The sequence below is a fragment of the Schistocerca americana genome, chromosome 10 (genome assembly GCF_021461395.2).
Source record: "Schistocerca americana isolate TAMUIC-IGC-003095 chromosome 10, iqSchAmer2.1, whole genome shotgun sequence".
Taxonomy (NCBI): Eukaryota; Metazoa; Arthropoda; class Insecta; order Orthoptera; family Acrididae; genus Schistocerca; species Schistocerca americana.
The window spans coordinates 89,585,328-89,605,052 of NC_060128.1; the positions used below are offsets into that span (position 1 = coordinate 89,585,328).

Below are 19,725 nucleotides of genomic sequence, written 5' to 3' on the forward strand. Positions count from 1 at the left end.
TGAGGTGGAGATTCTGGCATCTGCTGAGGACCTAGATCTCACCGGACCCTCAGACACAATGAATATAGACTGCTCAGGCAATAAGTTAATGGCGGCAGGTGACTCTGAGGTGTAAACTGCCTCATTGAGTGTTTCATTCCTTCCCAGTTTCATGATGATATCATCCTCCAGTGGAACTGCAGCGTGTTTTTCCACTGCCTGGCTGAGCTGTGGCAACTGTTAAACTTTACACATGCTTTCTGCATTGCCCTCCGGTTAACCTGGTTCCCGGCAATGTGGACTCCTGCCCTCCGCAGCTATAAGGGATATTACAGGAACCGTAGTGACTATAATAGAGTCAGGTGGAGTTTGCGTTTATGTCCTAAACTCAGTCTGTCGTGAAACTGTGCACCTTCAAACTCCTCTTGAAGCTGTGGCTGTCAGAATAAGGATGATGCAGGAAATAACTGTCAGCTGATAGGTATTCCTGTTTGAAGTCAGCTGATGGGTATTCCTGCTTAAGGGAAGTCTCTCTAGCAAAGAAACCACTTTCGACAAAGCTTAGGTTCCGAGTAATGAGGGAATTAGTATATTTCATCAAAATATACAAGGTATTAGAGATAAAGTTAGTGAACTGCTTATAGATGTTGACTCTGAAGTTATTGGTATATCTGAACACTTCTTAAATAAGGAGATAATTCAGAGGCTTCCTTTACCAGGATACAGGTTGGCTGGCAGCTTTTCTAGGAGCTCTTTGCGGTGTGGGGAAGTAGTCATGTATGTGAAAAATAGTATCCCATTGGAGTCAATTGATGTTTCAAAGTACTGCACTGAAAAGGTTTTTGAATGTTGTGCAGGTCTGGTTAAATTTAGTGGAGTTAAATTTCTAACTGTTGTTATTTATAGATCCCCAGACTCCGATTTCACAACATTTTTGCTAAAGCTAGAGGAGGTTCTTGGTTCACTTTATAGGAAATACAAAAAGTTAGTTATATGTGGTGACTTCAGTATTAATTGTATAAGTGATTGTGCAAGGAAAAGGCTGCTGGTAGACCTCCTTAATTCATATAATCTTTTGCAAACCGTATTCTTTCCAACGAGAGTGCAAGGGAACAGTAGAACAACCATAGACAACATTTTTGATCATTCCTCATTACTAGAAGGGCATTCTGTTAGCAAAAAAGTGATTGGCCTTTCAGATCATGATGCACAAGTTTTAACTCTAAAAGATTTTTGTGCTGCAACACATGTTAAGTATAGTTACCAACTTTTTAGGAAAGCTGATCCAGTTGCTGTAGAGACCTTTGTAAACCTTATCAAGGAACAAGAGTGGCAAGATGTTTATAGTGCTGATACACTAGACGATAAATATAATGCTTTCCTCAAGACTTTTCTCATGCTCTTTAAAAGTTGCTTTCCATTAGAACGTTCAAAACAGGGTACTAGCACAAACAGGCAGCCTGGGTGGCTGACTAGAGAGATAAGAATATCCTGTAGAACAAAATGCCAATTATATCAAAACGTTAGAAACAGTCAAAAATCTAAATGCAGCAGCCCATTACAAACAGTATTGTAAGGTGCTTAAAAATGTTATTAGGAAGGCAGAAAGTATGTGGTATGCAGATAGAATAGCTAAGTCTCAGGATAAAATTAAAACCATATGGTCAGTCGTAAAGGAAGTTGCTGGTCTGCAGAGACAGTTCGAGGATATAGAATCAGTGCGTAGTGGGAATGTCCGTGTTACTGATAAGTCGCATATATGTACAGTATTTAATAATCACTTTCTGAATATAGCAGGTGAACTAAAAAGAAACCTATTCCCAACAGGGAATCGTATAGCGCTCGTAGAAAAAAGTGTTCCGAGACTTACCTGAAATGCTCCTCCATGATACTGACAAGAGGGAGATTGAGTTGATAATTAAATCACTAAAGACCAAGAACTCTCATGGATATGACGGGGTATCTAGGAGAATACTGAAGTATTGTTCTATGTATGTTAGCCCAGTACTTAGCCATATCTGTAACTTTTCCTTTAGGAGTGGTCAGTTTCCTGACCGATTAAAGAACTCGGTAGTGAAGCCGTTTTATAAAAAGGGAGACGGGGATAATGTCGACAATTATAGACCTATTTCTATGCCATCGGTGTTTGCTAAAGTTATCGAGAAGGTTGTATATACAAGGTTACTGGAGCATTTAAATTCACATAATTTGCTGTCAAATGTACAGTTTGGTTTTAGAAATAGTTTAACAACTGAAAATGCTATATTCTCTTTTCTCTGTGAGGTTTTGGACGGATTAAATAAAAGGTTGCGAATGCTAGGTGTTTTCTTTGATTTAACGAAAGCTTTTGACTGTGTTGACCACAAAATATTATTGCAGAAGTTGGAACATTATGGAGTAAGGGAAGTAGCTTACAATTGGTTTGCCTCTTACTTTAAGAACAGAAAGCAGAAGGTAATTCTCCGCAATATTGATAGTGGTAGTGATGTTCAGTCCCAATGGGGCACTGTTAAGTGGGGCGTTCCCCAAGGGTCAGTGCTGGGGCCGCTGCTGTTTCTTAATTATATAAATGATATGCCTTCTAGTATTACAGGTGATTCAAAAATATTTCTGTTTGCTGATGACACCAGCTTGGTAGTGAAGGATCTTGTGTGTACTATTGAAACATTATCGAATAATGTAGTTCATGAAATAAGTTCGTGGCTTGTGGAAAATAATTTGATGCTAAATCACAGTAAGACTCAGTTTTTACAGTTTCTAACTCACAATTCAACAAAAACTGATATTTTGATCAGACAGAATGCACATATTATAAGCGAGACGGAACAGTTCAAGTTCCTAGGCGTTCGGATAGATAAGCTGTTGTGGAAAGCCCATGTTAAGGATCTTGTTCAGAAACTAAATGCTGCTTTATTTACCACTAGAACAGTATCTGAAATATGTGACAGTTCAACACGAAAAGTAGTCTACTTCGCATATTTTCATACGCTTATGTCATATGGTATTATTTTTTTGGAGTAATTCTTCTGATTCAAAAAGGGTATTTTTGGCTCAAAAATGGGCTGTTCGAGCTATATGTGGTGTTAAGTTCAAGAACCTCTTGTCGACCCCTATTCAACAGTCTGGGAATTCTGACATTGCCCTCACAGTATATATTTTCTTTAATGTCGTTTGTTGTTAGCAATATTAGCTTATTCCCAAGAGTTAGCAGCTTTCACTCAGTTAATACTAGGCAGAAATCAAATCTGCAGGTGGAATGCACTTCCTTGACTCTTGTGCAGAAAGAAGTGCACTATTCTGCTGCATCCATTTTTAGTAAGCTACCACAAGAACTCAAAAATCTTAGCAGTAGCCCAAACGCTTTTAAGTCTAAACTGAAGAGTTTCCTCATGGTTCACTCCTATTCTGTCGAGGAGCTCCTGGAAGAGCTGAAAAATTGAGCAAATTCCAGTGTTACATTATTGATTTTCTTTATTTAAACTTACAAATTGTCGCCTGAATACGTTTCTTGTATTTCATATTATCTGTTTCTACTATCGTGTTATAATTTCATGTATTGAATCGTTCCATGACCATGGAGACTTCTCCTTAATTTGGTGCCACGGAACAATAAATAAAGAAGGAAGAAGAAGAAGAAGAAGCAATGTATATTTTCCTTGAGATGGTGCAGTACCCCTGAATGTATTAGGTGCACTGATTGATCAACTCCCTAAACCTACCCTACTTTTGAGAGATTTTAACGCCCATAACCCCTTGTGGGGTGGCACCGTGCTTTTTGGCCGAGGCAGTGATGTCGAAACTTTGATGTCTCAGTTCGACCTCTGCCTCGTAAATACTGAGGCCACCACACATTTCAGTGTGGCTCATGGTAGTTACTCAGCCATTGATTTATCAATTTGCAGCCCAGGACTTGTCCCATCTATCCACTGGAGAGCACATGACGACCTGTGTGGTAGTGACCACTTCCCCACCTTCCTGTCACTGCCCCGGCTTCAGGCCCATGGATACCTGCCCAGATGGGGTTTAAACAAGACAGACTGAGAAACTTTCACCTCTGCTGTCACCGTTGAACCTCCCCCACACGGGGACATCGATGTGATGGTTGAGCAGGTGACAACAACAATCGTTTCTGCGGCAGAAAACACGATCCCTCACTCTTTAGGGTGCCCCTGGCAAAAGGCAGTCCCTTGGTGGTCGCCAGAAGTTGCTGAAGTAATTAAGGAGTGTCGGTGAGCTCTACAGTGGCATAAGTGGCACCCTTCCCTGGAGCACCTTACAGCTTTTAAACAGCTCCATGCCCGTGTTTGCCAACTTATCAAACGACGGAAGCAGGAGTGTTGGGAGATATACGTCTCTACCATTGGGTGCCTTCCCCAGTCTGGGCAAGGATCAAATGTGTTCTTCGGTACCAGACCCCAACAGGTGTTCGTGTTGTTAACATAAATGGCGTGTTATCTACCAGTGGAATAGCGATTGCCATGCACTTTGCTGAGCAGTGTGCTAGAGCCTCTGCGTCGGAGAATTACCCCCCCCCCTCCCCCCCCCCCCCCCAACCTCCAGCCTTTCCCACTCTCAAACGACGACTGGAAGGGAAAGTCCTGTCATTCACTACACGCCACAGTGAATCCTATAATGCCCCATTTACAGAGTGGGAGCTCCTCGGTGCCCTGGTACATTGCCCCAACACTGCTCCTGGACCAGGTTGGATCCACAGTCAGATGACTAAACATCTCTCATCTGACTAAAAGAAACATCTATTCGTCATCTTTGACCACATCTGGTGCGATGGCATCTTACCATCGCAATGGTGGGAGAGCACCATCATTCCGGTGCTCAAACCTGGTAAAAACTGCTTGATGTGGATAGCTATTGGCCCATCAGCCTCGCCTCTGTTGTTTGTCAGCTGCTGGAAAGTATGGTGTGTTGGCAGTTGGGTTGGGTCCTGGAGTCACGTGACCTACTAGCTCCATGTTAGAGTGGCTTCCACCAGGGTCGCTCTACCACTGATAATCTTGTGTCCCTACAGTCTACCACCCATTTGACATCTTTTTTTGTTTACGAAAAGCGTATGACACCACCTGGCAACGTCATATCCATGCCACATTATACTAGTGGGGTCTCAGAGGCCTGCTCCCGATTTTTTTTTTTTTTTTTTTTTTTTTTTTTTTTTTTTTTTTTTTTTTTTATCCAAAAATTCCTGTCACTTCGTACTTTTCCATGTCCTAGTTCGTGCCGCCCATAGTTCCCCCCCATATCCAGGAGAATGGGGTCCGCAGGGCTCTGAATTGAATATGTGTCTATTTTTAGTGGCCACTAATGGTCTAGCAGCAGCTGCAGGGCTGTTCGTCTCACCTTCTCTGTATGCAGACGACTTCTGCATTTTGTACTGCTCCAGCAGTACTGATGTTGCCGAGCGGCGCCTACAAGGAGCCATCCACAAGGTGCAGTCATGGGCTCTAGCCCACGGTTTCCAGTTTTCGGCCTCAAAGTCATGTGTTATGCACTTCTGTCGGCATCGTACCATTCGTCCGGAAGTAAAACTTTACCTAATGATGATCCTCTCACTGTAGTGGAGACACATTGATTCTTAGGACTGGTGTTCAATGCTCGATTGACTTGGCTTCCTCACCTTCGTCAGCTGAAGTGGAAGTGCTGGCAGCACCTCAGTGCCCTCTGCTGCCTGAGCAACGCCAACTGGGGTGCAATCGCTCTACACTGCTGCAGCTCTACAGAGTCATTATTCAATCCCGCCTTGGCTATGTAAGTCTGGTTTATGGTTCGGCAATGCATTCAGCATTGCATTTACTCGACCCAGTGCACCACTGTGGGGTTCGATTAGCGACAGGCGCTTTTAGGACGAGTCCGGTGACCAGCATCCTGGTGGAGGCCAGAGTCCCTCCATTGCAGGTTAGGCATGCACAACTGCTGGCCTGTTGCGTTGCACACGTTCGTAGTTCTCCTGTGCATCCGAATTACTGTCTCCTTTACCCACCTGTGGTGGTTCATCTCCCGCATTGGCGGCCCAGGTCAGGATTCCCAATTGCAGTTCGTGTCCGACTGCTTTTTTCCGAACTAGATTCCTGGCCCTTACGACCTATACTTGAGGTCCATTCATGTACACCTCCAAGGGGTACACCTAAGATGCGGTGTTGCCTGGATCTTTCAAATTGCCTTAAGGACTCGGTTAACCATGTGGCTCTCTGCTGCCAGTTCCTCTCGACGCTTGACATGTACCGAGGCCACTGATCAATGACTAATGCTCATGTTGGCTTCGCATATGTCCATGGAGGACATATTGAACAGCATTCCTTGCTCAATGGCTGCAGTGTTTTCACTGCCGAGCTGGTGGCTATATCTCGTGCTCTTGAGCACATGTGTTCGTGCCCTTGTTTAGTTGTTTCTTCTGTGTACTGACTCCTTGAGCAGCCTACAAGCTATCGACCGGTGTTATCTTCGTCATACTTTGAGAGTCCATCCAGGAGTCCATCTATGCCCTGGAATGGTCCAGTGGCATTTGTCTGGACCCCAGGTCACGTTGGAATCCCAGAAAATGAACTTGCCGACAGACTGGCCAAACAGGCAACGTGGAAACTGCTTATGGAGATCAGGTTCTCTGCAACTGACCTGCTTTCAGTACTACGCCGCAAGGTTTTGCGGCTTTGGGAGGCGGAATGGTATAACCTCAGCACGCACAACAAGCTGTGTGCCATTAAGGAGACTACGAATGTGTGGAAGACCTCCACGCGGGCCTCTCGCAGGGACTATGTGGTTCTCTGTCGCTCCCCATTGGCCACACTTGGGTGACACACGGCTATTTCCTGCACCATATCTTGGTGAGCTGTCCTTCCATGGCTGCCCTGCGACGGACTCTTCAGTTACCGGACTCGTTGCCATTAATTTTAGCTGACAACACCTCATCGGCCAATTTAGTTTTACGTTTTATATGTGACGGTGGGTTTTATCATTCTATATAAGTTTTCGCGCATGTCCTTGGTCCTTGTGTTCTCCACTCCAATGCTTTTAGGCTGGATGTTTTAATGTGTCGCAGAGTGGCTGGTGTTTCCATTTTATTCTCATGGTCGGCCAGCCACGGTCATCTGCTCTCTCGTTTTTATCCCTTTTACCTGTTTCTTGCCTCTCTCTCTCTGGTTTCTTTTCCTGTTTTGTCCATAGTAGTGTTGGTTGTCCTTCTGGTCCATACTCCTGTTATTGTGGTGTATATCTCCTTTCTTTTCTTCTTTCCCTTGTTGTGTAATTATTGTACCAAGAACAAGGGACCGATGACTTCACAGTTTTGTCCCCCCCCCCCCCCCCTCCCACTTATCACTGATGTCTATATCCGGCTCTTCATTTTTATCTACCCTCACCATATGTGGGTCTTTCTCTCCTCCCTGACAAAGGAACGAGCATCCATTGTGGATTTGGTCTCCTGCATAACATATCATTCTCTCAGTACACGATCAGAAACTCACCTCTTTCACACACCTACAGCTTCCCATGTTCATTTGTGTGTGCCATGTATGTTTGTAATAATTTCATTCCTTTATTCATGACAACTATTTATTGCTCATTGCTACTTTATATTGCCATGGCCCCATGAGAGAAGCTAATTTCATGTACACACCTACGACTTTCCATAGTCACCATTGTCTATGCTAGTAACTCATTCACACTAATTATGTAGTAATTACAAAGGCAAGCTGAAAAGTAATGCCTCAGGATTTGTGTGAAAACTCTCAAAGCTGTTTAAAGAAAACAAACATTATTCTCATTTAACATATTTATTATACATGCTGTAGTCACTCTGCGACAAACTCATTTCTCCCAGTGAGAGACCAGTTCATTGATACTGTCACCGTAGAATATTTTACTTTGTTTCCGAAGCCACAGCCTCGCCTCTGCTTGCACATCTTTTCATCGCCATCAAAGTGAAGTCCTCGAAGATGTTCTTAAAATTGGGTAGGGCCAAGTCGAGACTGTTTGGAGGATGATCGTCAACAGTGAGCCCGAGGTGTCAGGTTGTTGCAGATGTCACTGTGCTTTGCTGTGCTGAAGGAGAGGGCGCTCCATGTGTGGACGAACTCTTCAGTTTTGAGACTCGAGTACAACACACTTTCTTGTGTACCAACATAGTTAAGTTACACCTCAAAATTTGGAGCCTTGTAGCTGCATAGCACTGCAAATATGCAGATGTGAAGAATAAAGATGTAGAATGTTAACAACATTTGTTTCTTTTAAAAAGTTTTAAGTGTTTTCATATAAAAAATTCAGAGGCGTTACTTTTCAATGTGCCGTCGTGTTTCACTCTGTTTATCTGTAATTTCTTGACTGAAATGTACATTCTTGGAATTAGTCATGGATATCATGAGACAGTGTGATGGAAGTATCCTAAAACATAACATTCTTTCATTTTGCAAACATTTTGGTAACTCATCTCTCAATTTGCATTATTTTCGCCTGCAGTAAGCGCTAACATCTAGATATACGTAATACAGACAGTAATGTCCTCTAACATCTCCACCTTATGATGTGCCTGCAGTTGCTTGAAAACTAGTTAATGGTACACTAAAATATATCGAATTCTAAAAGTGATTGGTTGTATATCCTTGTATATAAAATTCTTGTGTCACAGTGAGTTGCCATACTCCTCCAAAACAAATCTATCGATTCTGATGAAATTTTACACGTATATTCGGTAGATCTGAGAATTGGTCGTAATCTATTTTTCATACCCCTATGTGATCAAGGTGGTTCACCCCAAAACTTTTTCTTATTTTTTTGGACAGAACTTTTTATTTTTATTTGTTATGATGTGGTATTAAAAAATTACACACAACCCTAAATTTCACCCTTCTACCACCAACCCCTATTTTTTAATAGTGATTTTAGTAATTTAATAATTTTCAACCCTGGTTGATAACTAATCAGTTATCACTTGATCAATGGCTCAATCAATTCTGATGAAATTTTACATGTATATTTGGTACGTCTGAGAATTGGCCGTAATCTATTTTTCATACCCCTAAGTGATAAGGGTAGTCCACCCAAAAATTGTTTTCTTAATTTTTTGGACAGAACTTTTAATTTTTATTTTTTTATGATGTGACATTAAAAACTACACACAACCATAAATTTTCACCCTTTACCACCAACCCCTATTTTTTAATAACGATTTTAGTAATTTAATAATTTTGAACCCCGGTTGATAAATGATCAATTATCACTTGATCAGTTATTCCCACCAGGTGTCTACTGGTGATAGTCTTTCACTATTCGATAGATAGGTAATTGAAGTAAACTTACCAAAAGTAACGACTCGAATATCCCTCTTTGAATCGACATAACTGGATCAACTAGGTAGCACGTGTCATTCGCCAAACCAACATTTAGGCCTAACGCACATGCATTGATTTAAATATATCATACAATCAAATTCTTTTAGTGGAACAAAGAAATTCCTATGCTCTCCTTTGTTCCTCTAAAAGAATTTAATCATACAATATTTATACGTACAATAAAAATCGATGCGTGTGCGCGTGGCCTTATTCATAATGCTGGCGAACACGTTTCGACACAAAATTGCCGCTATGTTTGTATGCCCATAGACGAGCTGTGTATCGGCTGCAATTGTTAAATCCATGCGGTCTACTGTAGAAATGCTAGAACTAATAGTGGTCGATGCTGCCGGACTTCCCCCTAAGCCTTTTCTCACTCACCTAGACAATTATCGAGCATTATTATTGTTTGTGTCACGAGCTCCCACCAACAACGGCTATTGTGTTACACGTATACATTGTATTACCCGTATACATTATTCTTATAGACTAGAGATAATTTATATGGCAAAACAATATTTCCGGGTCAGCTATAGCATATAAAGATTTTCAGAGGTGGAACAAAGTTTGCCGGGTATAGCTAATAATCTACATAAAATGCTGAAGGAACTATTAGTTCTAAAAGCTAACTCGTAGTGTCCCTTTGACTTTTATGTTGTCTGTCGGCTCTACAGCACATTTTCCTAATTTCTTACTAGGTTGAATTTTCCTCTAACACAGTGAACCGTGCATCTTGTGTTATGCGTGCTCCCGTCTGTGAGAACATGAAAATTTACCCTTTGCTGCTTTTGCTGAAATAAACCCCTCCCCCTCTTCTCTGTGTAAAATGCTGAGTGACTAATTTCTCTGTAGTACTACCACATTTTGTATGGCAACTTGTGCTGTCCAGGTGACCTTAACATCAATGTAATGTAGTGTGGCTTTGGTAGCATACTTTGTAAGTGTGTGGTATTTTACAGTATGTTAATTACTTTATTGAAGTTACTGACAGTTGCAATGCTGTCTGTTTCAGCTTGTACCTGGTGGCGATATGCCTGACGCATAGGACCGAGAGGACAACTGCACACTTGCTTTTTGTTGCCCCACATGTGAATTTGTAAATAATGGAGTTTTACAGTAAATATATAAATGATGCAAAAGACAGGCTGTTTTATGTTCTCCTGTGGTGTTGATTTTGTGCTAGGAATTATTAAATGTCGATCACTTTGACTTCCATATATGTTTTATAATAAAGAGATAATTTAGGATGTGTTTCAGACTGATCTAAAAGATTGTGACAGGCCGCTGAATAAAGTTTACTGTGTATCTATTTTGTAATACTTCCTAGTTCAATGTTTATAGGTGTTAACAAACAGATAAAATGACCAGTTACTCATCTGGTCAGGTTTGTCATGTCTCTCTTGTGTTCTTGCTAGCGTCCTTCATGTAGATGTTACAGGGTGTCCAGAAAAGGACTCCCTGATTTCAAAATTAAATATCTCGAAAACAAAGATTGATAGAGGAATGCAGTAAACGGTATGTTTATTGTGAAAGCTGTAAGAAGTTTATGCAACAGTTTGAAATAATAGTTACAAAAGCTGCTAACAAATGGCGCTGTAATCGCCATACGTAATGCCTAGTATAAATAGTGATCCGAAGCCCAGAGCGATCAGTTCCACTATTGAAACGTGAAAGGAGGTACCGAAGGAAGAGATGAAAACGATGTACTCCATTGAACAACGCGTATTTCTGGTGCTAGAGTACCACAGAAGAGAGTCCTACGGCAACAAGGCGAAGTTTTCAAGCACGATTTAATGTTCCAAAAGGATCCGATGCGAAAACCATTCGTACGCTCTTCGCAAAATTTCAACAAACGGGCAGCGTAACTGATGATCTAGTGGGGGCATGTTGGCCGCAAGCAAACCGCAGTTACGCCTGAAAATATCGCCACAGTTTCTGGAATTATTCAGCGAAATCCAATGTCATCCGTCCGTAGAATTGCATCTGAGACTGGTTTGAAGCGTTCCAGCACGCAGAAAATACTGAGAAAGAGCCTACACACTTTTCCATTCAAAATTCAAATGCACCAGGCCATACCCTTACGAGCTGTGCAACAAAGGGTTGCCTTTGCTAATCAGATGCTCACAATGATTGATAGTGAAGGATTTGATGTTGGCTGCATCTGGTTTACAGATGAAGCACACTTCCACCTGAATGGATACGTGAATAAGCAGAACTGGCGATTTTGGGGTTCCGAAAAGCCATATTGGTGTGAAGCGAAACCCCTGTATTTTCCTAAAGTTACTGTGTGGGCTGCAGTTTGCAGCAGAGGCATTATTGGCCCTTTTTTCGTTCGAGAAACAGTCACTGGCGCACATTATGTTTCAATTTTGGAATAATTTGTCGCCACACGGCAAGCGTTAGAGGATCGACCAGGTACTGAATGGTTTATGCAAGATGGAGCCCGACCACATCGGACCGAACAAGCTTGAGGAATACTTCGGGAATTGAGTCATTGCTTCAGAATATCCCAAATTTACTGGTGCAGGCATGGATTGGCCTCCATATTCGCCGGATTTGACCCCCTGTGACTTTTTTTTGTGGAGCACAGTGAAAGACATGGTCTACCCGAAGCATCCCGCCACGCTGAACGAGCTTGAATCGGCAATCTCTGTGGCATGTGAATCCATTTCGGTTGAGACACTACGAAATGTGATGGCGAATTTCATTCTTCGTTTGTGCCCCTCTGTAGTGCCAATGGTGAACATTTTGAAAACATTGTGATGTGATTGTTTGCAACGATTGTTTTAATATGATTATTTCACTTATGTATGCGGATATGAGCTGTACAGTGTACAGCGCCATCTGTTAGCAGCTTTTGTAACTGTTATTTCAAACTGCTGTATAAACTTCTTACAGCTTTCACAATAAACATACCGTTTACTGCGTTCCTCTATCGATCTTTGTTTTCGAGATATTTAATTTCAAAATCAGGGAGCCCTTTTCTGGACACCCTGTAGTTTTCACAGCTTTGTTATATTGAATTTACAGAATTGGGTAAAATAATCACACTTCATTTAGAGAATGACTTCTAAAACAGTGACATCATATTAATTCCTCCATTCCCTTTTCTCTCCTCCCCTTGTACTATAATACCTCTGGAAGTGATCTGAGCTGCCAATATGTATGTGACTGTTTTGGTGTTCTATTGGTCCTCTGACATACAGTTCAGACATACCCTGTATCTAGTCGCTTATCTGTTATAAGACGACCTGTACTGACGTTAGTATTTGTTTAAAGAACTAAGTGTTAAAAAGAACAGTGGATCAGAAACTGCATGCTCAAGACCTTCACATTAGTGCTGTTGCTCAACTTGGTGTAAGTCATGATAATGCAAAGAGCAAGCTTGAGTTGTGCAGACCTTTAGCAAGTGGCCTCTGGAACCAACTAATGTAGACAAGCAAGTTACTTTTACACTGTTGCCCAACACATTCATCCAAACATTTTCCATGGGTCCCATCGAAAAGCAGAACCCTTAGGGATGTGGAATAATCTGAAGTATTTATTAACAAAAGACAGACAAATATTAAAAACTCAATTTGTACACTATATTAGGTATTTGTTAACTTAAGAATACCAAAAGGTAAGTCTAGTTTTCAGATTGTCGCCATCTGACAGTGAAACATGGCTTAGGTTCTGTCATGGTTACCAACTATGTACTTTTATTGCAACACGGATTCCACCTTAAAAAAAAAAGCTGCATTGTATGTATTAAGTGGACAGAGCACTCATTTCTAAACAGAGAGCAGATATAGATTAATAGTGTATAATTTAGCCGATGTGAGCTTGCCACTTTTCGTCTGTTCCATGAATATTGTATGCTCTGTAACTACAAATATATTTGCTTTGCTCATTAGCAGAGAAAAGGAGTGTTACATTCAGATTTTTATCATATGTATTATCAGAGAAAGATAGCGACAACAATTTCAAAACTTATGCAGATAATTGGTTGGACCATTTGTCTGCAACAGTGAATTCTGTTGTGGTGGTGGTGGTGGTGGTGGTGGTGGTGGTGGTGGTGGTGGTAACAGCCAATGGAGTCTTGCCTCTGATGGGGTAGGGGTCCTAAAATGGTGTGCTTGTAATAGCAGGAGGTTTAAGTGGTTGTCTGATTCACCAATGAACATGGTGAACATATTTGGGTACGGAACACCCACTTGAGAGGAACAGGGTTCAAATCCGTCCAGCCATGCAAATTTAGGCTTCCATGGTTTCACTAAATTGTTGAAGCAAAGGACACAACTGATTTCCTTCGATATCCTTAATTAGCGAAAGCTTTTGCTACCTTGTCTGTGGCACAACATTAACTGCTAATCTTCATTCTCATTGCGTAATATTGGTGATGATGCTAGTAGACAATTTGGTTCTTATGCCAGTAATGCAAGAACCTAAAAAAAATAAAATAAAATAAATTTTGAGTTTTGATGCTTGACATTCCGTGCTTTAAATCAGTTCCTTCAACTGTTCTGGAACATTTGCATCTATGCTTCTTGTTATTACTGGGGCACAATAATAAAATTGGTAAACTATCAAAATTTCTAATTGGGTGTCTACTTCTGCAACACTCCAAAAGCTCAGTATGTACCCCACAAAAGAAAACTTTAGTCCCTCAAATCTATTCTGATCTCATTTCAAGACTCACACCACAAACCACCACCCACAACAAAATAAAAATAAAAAGTTTGTTTCAAATACACCTCACCAAAGGCTGAGAACAGCCTTCGTCGCTGAGCTGATTCACTGGACAAGACTGATTACATTGCAGGTGATAGGTAGTCTGCAGCTGATGTAGGAATTAGAGATGCTGCTGATACAGCTGTAGTCAGTGCATTGACATAATGCCGAGGAGGGTGTGTACGTCGTTTATCTGACTTGTGGACTTAGCATTCATTCATTTAATAGAGTTGTTGTTGACGGATTTGGCAATTTCCCCTCAAAAAAGTGACTTTTCGTAGAATCTGTTCTGTTGCAGCACAAATAAAAGTTTATGCTGTGCCGCAATCAGTCGTTGACATGTTTCAACAGATTTCATGTCAACTCCTGCTTGCTTTTATTAAATTTATTTTTAAAGGGAATTTAGACCAATTATCACACCCAGTGAAGTTCTGTAGCCCAAAACGAATCTGCTAGGTAGGACAGTGCCATAAGGAATAACTGCCCTATCCAGCAGGTGTCTCAAAGTGCAGGAATACAGCTGCCCGTTGCCGCACGTTGCAGATACAGTGTGTCCACTCTTGCTCTCACAACACATGCAAAAGGACAGAAAATTCCCCCACGCAATATACAGCCCAAAAGATGCTCACCTCAGGTCACTTTCATCAGTTAGAGACATACATGAAGTAATATCACTTTCTTTGAAGTGGTTAAACCTCAACAGATAACCATACTGTTGGTGCAATCACAAAGGATGGACATCTGCTGAGAGGCCAGACAAACGTGTGGTTTCTGAGGAAAGGTAGCAGCCTTTTCAGAAGTTGCTGGAGCAGCTGTCTGAGTCATCAACTGGTCCGCCCTCGTAACATCAGCCAACGTGGCCTTGCCACGTGGTTGCTCCAAACGGCTGAAAGCAAGGGCAAAGTGCTGCTGTAATTTTTCCCAAGGACATGCAGCTATCCTGTATGGTTAAATGATGATGGTATCATGTTGAGTAAAATATTCTGGAAGTAAAATAGGCCCCAGTCAGATCTGTGGGTCGGGAGGAATGTCATCAGGAGAAACAAAACTGGCATATTACGTTTCTGAGAGTAGAATGTTGTATCCCTTCATCAGGTAGGCAAGATAGAAAATTTGAAAAGGGAAATGGATATACAGAAGTTATGTGTAGTGAGAATTAGTGAAGTGTGGTGGCAGGAAGGATGGGCTCCTGATCAGGTGAGTACAAGTTTATAAACACTAAATGAAAAATGGATAATGGAGCATAGGTCTAATAATGATTAAGAAAAGGAGAAATGCAGGTAAGTTGTGAACTCATCATCGTCACCACCAAGAGAGACATGAAGGCAATGGCCCCTTCCTTCCCAACCACAGTAGTACAGGTTTATATGCCAACTAGCTCTGCAGGCAGTGAAGGGATTGAAAGAATTTATGATGAGATAAAGGCAGTTTTTCAAAGGAAGATAAAAATTTGTGATGGGTGACTGGAATGTAGTAGCAGTAAAAACAGTAGAATGTGGACTGTGGAAAAGGAATGAAACAGGAAGTCCACTGACAGAATTTTGAACAGAACATAAATTAATCATTGCTAACTCTTAGTTTAAGAATCGTGAAAGAAGCTTGTATATGTGGAAGAGACCTGGAGGTTCTCAAAGTTTTCAAGTTTATTAAACAGAGTGCAAAACTTAAAGAATGAATGTAACTTCAATATGACGTGTCACTGCCAAATGGCACAGCTCAGAGAGACTTGGATTGTACATAGAAAGAAATCAGTATAGTATAGTATACTATAGTACAGTAGGTAACTGAAGTAAATAGACAATGAGATGAACAGCAATGACACTTATTCAAAGTCAATAGTTACACTGAAGTCGTTGTGTTCTTTAAGTGTCACTGAAATGTTGCAGGATTTGGGATGGACATAATTAAAACAATGCCAGCTTTGTCCTCGGAGTACGAAAATATTTTGTTGGCGCAGACATATGTAGGGAGAAACGATCACCGTGATAACATAAGGGAAATCAGAGCTTGTATGGAAAGATATAGGTGTTTGTTATTTCTGCACAAAGTACGGGATTGGAATAATAGAGAATTGTGAAGGTGGATTGATGAACCCTCTGCCAGGCACTTAAATGTGATATTTAAGGGAATGTTTGTCACCCCCTTCTTTATGCTCCTGGCATCTAGTGGCAGTATGCTGCACCAGCTGTAGTTTGTTTGTTGTGAAATATAGCCTTCAAGACTGTGGGAAATATGCACCCCCCCCCCCCCAAACAATGGCATTTTAATGGTTATTGGGAAGTAAGGTTACCACCAAATTAGTTTCTTCCAGGGGCTTGGGAAGTACACTTACCACAGAATTAATCTGTAATCAGGAACATACTTGCCACCAACTTGGGGGCTCTCCTAAAGCTTTCTCTGTCTGTGCCCTACATCTTGCGGTGGTACACATCACCAGCTGTATGAAAACTGCTACAATCAGTTCCTGGTTCTTGCATGAGATCACTTAAGTTGTCAGAGCACATTGCTTCACTTCTGTTATATACGTTATTGTGAGCTGTATCAGCTCATACCTTTATTGCATGATAAAGTTTCTAGGATTGTTTCCACATTGTGGTAAGTAAACTTTAATATTGATTTTTTTTAAATATGTAATGCCAACACACAACTCACAAAAGGGAAGAGGAAAATCGACTTTCAACCATAATTCTAATACTTCACAAAGGTGCTGTGGTGATATATGTACCACCATAGTTTTTGATCCTTAATCACAAAAATAAAATTACGAAAATATTAGCCGGTTGATCACAATTCTAATAGGATAGCAAAAATATTGTCTCTGCTGGGTTGCTATAAAAAAAAAAAAAAAATGTGCCTGCGAATTAATAGTGTGTGCAATCACTAGACAGGCAATGAATTCTCTGCAGTGTACTCCCATGCTGGCCACAAGGTTGGTAAGGACTTCTTGGGGTAGGGCTCACCATTCCTTCACCAGTGCGGTTGACAACTGCTCTTGTTGAAACACATGGAGATGCCGCAGTATGTTTTCCCGAATGCACCCCACAGGCATGTGATAGGATTTGAGTAAGGGAAACAGGCAGGCCAGACGGTCTGTAGAATATCCTCTTACTTTGAGAGCTACCGCATCTGCTCAGGTCAATTTGATTGCACGTTGTCATCCGTAAATGTGAAGCCGGAGCCAAATGCACTTCTGAAAATATGTATACAGTGGAAGGATTAACATTTACTGGTGAGTGTACAGTGTTCAAAGATTTGGAAGTCAGTAACCCCATGCAACATTATGCCTCCTCACACTGTAACTACTGCACCATCAAAACAACCTTTGACAATGCTCCTGGATGCATTATTACAATATAGTGCGGCAAGGAGATAGTGTCCGAAAAAAATATGGAATTGGAAACAGTGACATGGTGAAAATTAGCAATTTATCACTCACTGAAATAGTTTATGGAAAAAATTTTCTGTTTCTCCTTTTCTGTTGCATACGTTACTTTTCATTCAATTTTGGGGAACTAAATTATTAATGGTACTCAATCTCTGTGACGTACGAAATATCACTCAAATATTCTATTTTGACTACTTTAAAATATTATATGAACGAATGGTGTCTGTTTTTTGGACGTGTCCGAAAGAACAGACACCACGCCTTGATATAATTGATTCACTTCGACAGATAAGGCATCCGGCACCTTTAGTTCAGATGCACACTTACGTCTGACATCCTGTGGGAATCTGGGAATAGTGAGTGTGGAGGACATGGAGGGGGTTGTAGATAGGTGCAAATGTGGGTTGGCTGAGAGGCATACTGAGATAGTCCGCACAACTGTGATAAACACTATGTTTGGGTGATGTAGTGGTTAATGCATCTTCAGAGTAAGCTGGAGATCTTGTGTTAGCACATATTTTCACTCATTGCCGCTGATTCTACATAAAGTCCTGGTGCAGCTGACATTAATAGCCCCTTCCCTTCCCTTCCCTTTCATTACCCACCACCTTGTGTTTAACATATCACTTCACAACAAGCACAATGGTTTGGAGATCTGCATAATCCAGAGGCAATGACTCAGACTGTCATATACAAATTTTATCAGCAGGATAAAATAGTACATGTGTCTCATAAACGTGTCCATATAGTCACATAAATCACCCCTACAATATTAAATTTTATCACACTGTTTTGATCTTAATAAGCATGTAATGTTCCTCATTCTAATATAACAACTAGAATTACACTACTGGCCATTAAAATTGCTACACCAAGAAGAAATGCAGATGATAAAAGGGTATTCATTGGACAAATTTATTATACTAGAACTGACATGTGATTACATTTTCACGCAATTTGGGTGCATAGATGCTGATAAATCAGTACCCAGAACAACAACCTCTGGCCGTAATAATGGCCTTGATACATCTGGGCATTGAGTCAGAGCTTGGACGGTGTGTACAGGTACAGCTGCCCATGCAGCTTCAATGCGATGCCACAGTTCATCGAGGGTAGTGATTGGCGTATTGTGACGAGCCAGTTGCTTGGCCACCATTGACCAGACGTTTTCAATTGGTAAGAGATCTGGAGAATGTGCTGGCCAAGGCAGCAGTCGAACATTTTCTGTATCCAGAAAGACTCGTACAGGACCTGCAACATCCGGTTGTGCATTATCCTGCTGAAATGTAGGGTTTCACCTGGATCGAATGAAGGGTAGAGCCACGGGTCATAACACATCTGAAATGTAACGTCCACTGTCCAAAGTGCCATCAATGCGAACAAGAGGTGACTGAGGCGTGTAACCTATGGCACCCCATACCATCACACCGGGTGATACGCAAGTATGGTGATGACGAATGCACGCTTCCAATGTGCGTTCGCCACAGAGTCGCCAAACACGGATGCGACCATCATGATGCTATAAACAGAACCTGAATTCGTCTGAAACAATGACATTTTGCCATTCATGCACCCAGGTTCATCGCTGAGTACACCATCAAATGCGCTCCTGTCTGTGATTCAGCATGAAGGGTAACTGCAGCCATGCCTCCGAGCTGATAGTCCGTGCTGCTGCAAACGTCATCGAACTGTTCGTGCAGATGGTGGTTGTCTTGCAAACGTCCCGATCTGTTGACTCAGGGATCGAGACATGGCTGCACGATCCGTTACAGCCATGCGGATAAGATGCCTGTCATCTGGACTGCTAGTGATACGAGGCCATTGGGATCCAGCATGGCGTTCCATATTACCCTCCTGAACCCACCGATTCCACATTCTGCTAACAGTCATTGGATCTCGACCAACGCGAGCAGCAGTGTTGCTACATGATAAACCGCAATCGCGATAGGCTACAATCCGGCCTTTATCAAAGTCGGAAACATGATGGTATGCATTTCTCCTCCTCACATGAGGCATCACAACAAAGTTTCACCAGGCAATGCCGGTCAACTCCTGTTTGTGTATGAGAAATCTGTTGGAAACTTTCCTCATGTCAGCACATTGTAGGTGTCGCCACTGGCGCCAACTTTGTGTGAATGCTCTGAAAAGCTAATAATTTGCATATCACAGCATCTTCTTCCTGTTGGTTAAATTTCGCGTCTGTAGCACGTCATCTTCGTGGTGTAGCAATTTTAATGGCCAGTAGTGTAGACACTGGTGGTACTTACGTTTGGAATGTAACATTCCCTCCTTTGACATTTCAGTTTACCTCCA

The 19,725-nt window shown here is 41.6% G+C and overlaps 1 protein-coding gene across 1 annotated transcript in view; it reads left to right on the forward strand.

Annotated features, from left to right (window-relative positions):
* LOC124552504 overlaps window positions 1–10,447 on the forward strand; it is a 28,184-nt gene extending 17,737 nt beyond the window's left edge. Inside the window, exon 6 of the mRNA XM_047126790.1 lies at window positions 10,327–10,447. Within this exon, the coding sequence (XP_046982746.1) occupies window positions 10,327–10,359 (33 nt within the window). The 3' untranslated portion in view covers window positions 10,360–10,447. The remainder of the gene's footprint in view (window positions 1–10,326) is intronic.
* Window positions 10,448–19,725: the final 9,278 nt, after the last annotated feature.